This window comes from Cyprinodon variegatus, unplaced genomic scaffold (assembly GCF_000732505.1).
Source record: "Cyprinodon variegatus isolate N-32 unplaced genomic scaffold, C_variegatus-1.0 Scaffold598, whole genome shotgun sequence".
NCBI lineage: Eukaryota > Metazoa > Chordata > Actinopteri > Cyprinodontiformes > Cyprinodontidae > Cyprinodon > Cyprinodon variegatus.
In genome coordinates this window covers 541,650-544,479 of record NW_015151051.1, presented here as the reverse complement: position 1 = coordinate 544,479, position 2,830 = coordinate 541,650, and the positions used below count along the sequence as shown (strand labels likewise).

The following is a 2,830-nucleotide window of genomic DNA, read 5'->3' as shown; positions in this document are numbered from 1 at the left end:
AATCACAATGGATGGATGGATGGATGGATGGATGGATGGATGGATGGATGGATGGATGGATGGATGGATGGATGGATGGATGGATGGATGGATGGATGNAGGGTGTAAGAGGTTAAATTAATAAATGTGTATTTGTAACTTCAGCCAAGCTTCAAAAGCTAAACCAGATATAAGTTTGGACTTTGACTGGGCAATTGTAACACAAATATCCTTTCATCTAAACTATCCTATTGTATCTGTGGCTGTATATCAAACTTTAATGTCAGCTAGAACATGTTTCCCCCAATCTAGGAGAAAGGGTTGTGTGTTTTCTATATACCTATATAACATATAAATTGAAAATAATAGGGTACTGTATGTATTTTCTAAAGCCTCCTCACCTGAGTGACCCTTTGTTGGCTGGGAGGCTGGCTGGGCTGTGTGTTCGGTACCCGTGGAGTTGAAACAGCAATGGGTCCTGATCCAGGCTCTTTCACTCCTCCTCCCTCAGTAAGCGACAACCATTTGGCTCGTGTTTTGGCACTCTTAGGGGAAACAGGCGGAGGTCGCAAGGCCTCCTCTGGGATGTGAACCAGTGGGGGTGCCACAGCCATCCTCGCTGTAGCTGCTGTTGAAGGATTGTTGCTGGCCTGCACTGTGGGATAAAGAGATGAAGGCATCCCTTTATTCTCTCCTTCGCCTGCGGCCGCTCCTCTTTCACCTCCTCTGTCCCTCTCATCCTCTCCTTCATCTTCATCCCTAGAGCTCTGACTGCGGAGCTCCAGCGATCTTTGCTTCCACTCTGACACCAGCTGCCGAGACCTCTGGGAATCAGAGGGGACGTGGAAGGTCATGTGGCGCTGCGTGATGATCGGCTCATCAGAAGGTGAGATGGGGCTGTTTCCATTTGCGACTCTGGGTAAGGTGTTGCTGAAGGTTACCATAGTCTCCTTGCCCATGGGTCCACGTGTTGCCAGGAGCTCTACATCAGCACTCGCTCGTTTCAGGGAGGCAAGGGATGCCTTTTCCCTCCTCACCTTACTGCGGGCTCCGGAACCCAACCCAGCCCCCAGCTCCTCCCTGCTCTCAGACACCCTGGGAGTCTTCCTGTACAGTGAATCATGGCTCCGCTGGCTCAACACTCTAAGTCCATCTTTCTGATGGACTGAAGTCAGCCGCTGCAAAGAGGGAGCATCTTCTTCTGACGCCTTAAAATTTCCCACAGCGTACACAGCCTAACAGACAGAGATGGATACAGGGAGGAAAAAAGAACAATCAGAGGAGCACGCCACATGTTAAATAAAGAGCGTGAAAACGTATTTCTTTAATCTTTTTGGAGTTTTTCATTTAGTTGAGAGAGAATACATGAATACTATAGCTGCCTGTCCTTATTCTTATTATGCCTAAGGTCAGAGTGACTCTCCTTCTTCTTTCAATCTTTAAAAAGCTCTTTCCAAAAGTGAAAGACTGCAGAAAGAGAGGAGAGGCGTGGAAAATTGGTAACGACAAGTCGACTTATAATGAAGTGTGAAAATTCTCAGGGAATCTTTATCGGATTATTTATTCTCTCTCGCTTCCCCTCCTTAATAGAAAAAAAGCTATATTTAGTGTGTAAAAAAAATGCTGAGAAAAAAGATGAAAGTGCTGCAAAAATGAGCAGTTTGCTACATGCTGTGATATTGTTAAAAGAAAAACAATACAACAACAAGGCAGACAGCATCAATAAAAAACATCTAATTGTGTCACTCCCACCATGCTGCTTGCTGGCTGTTAAATAAGCTTTGAAGATAAAACTAATTCTTAAATGAAAAGTACAGGTACTGCAATGTAATATAATGAGTAATTACATTTAAAATGATCAAAATAATTGAATACTGCTTTCATTTGCTTTGACTACATTATTTTAAAGAATGCAGCGACCATCTTCTTTGCGTTTCATTAACCCTCCACGCTGCTCTTCTATAAACTAACCAGATAAACTCCAATGCCGGCTCCTATGAGGTAACCCACGTAGACGTCTATCGGGTGACTTCGGTGCTGCGTTATCTGAGTCAGGCCAGCAAGGCCTGCAGCCATGCAGAAAGCAAACACCAGCAGGGGCTTCAGCAGCTTAGTCGTACTGTTGATGCTGGCATTGAAGTACATCTGTGAGAAAAGACACAGATTGGTAAAAGACAGATAGCTTAGAGAGAAGAAGAAAGAATAAAGGCAGTGAGGAACAAGTACAGTATCATGCTTTGTGAAATTATTCAAAATCAGTATTTTTTTTTTTCCATATTTGTCTAAAATGTGTTTTTTCAAGATGTCATGTGATAGACCGGTACGATGTAGCACATAAATGTTGAGTGAAGGTAAAAGGGTGCATAATTTTTTAAGCCATGCTTTTACATAATCCACTATACGTTGATTGCGATAAATTAAATATGGTTATCAGGGTGAATGGGGTCAGATTGTGAGTGATTTAAAGCATCGTTAAGGTTGACCATCAACCTAAACAGAATGCTGGCTGGGCAAACAAAGCATTAATTGATGAAGCAGCCAATAGGCCCTATGATAGTCGTAGAGAAGGCTCAACGATTATTTTCAAACATTATGACAATTGCAATTCCTTTTGCTTTAAGCACAGGCTTGTAGATGTTTCACTCTAGGTTTTCAGTTTTTTCATGGCCTTGTCCAGAGTCCATGGTTGCAAGAATTAGCTGTTACCTTTGCATGAAAAGGTTCTTACTTCTACTATCATGCATGGATCTGCATGCTAGCTGCAACTCTCTATTATCCTTTGTCCATCCATCCATCCATCCATCCATCCATCCATCCATCCATCCATCCATCCATCCATCCATCCATCCAT

At 43.1% G+C, this 2,830-nt stretch overlaps 1 protein-coding gene across 1 annotated transcript in view; it reads right to left on the bottom strand.

Annotated features, from left to right (window-relative positions):
• Positions 1–380: 380 nt before the first annotated feature.
• Positions 381–2,830, bottom strand: part of LOC107096096 (lipid phosphate phosphatase-related protein type 3-like) — a gene marked incomplete at its 3' end in the record, with an annotated part of 6,332 nt that continues 3,882 nt past the window's right edge. The window contains exons 2-3 of the mRNA XM_015392599.1: positions 1,951–2,124; positions 381–1,214 (exon numbers count right to left, since the gene is read on the bottom strand). Coding sequence (XP_015248085.1) covers positions 381–1,214; positions 1,951–2,124 — 1,008 coding nt within the window. The remainder of the gene's footprint in view (positions 1,215–1,950; positions 2,125–2,830) is intronic.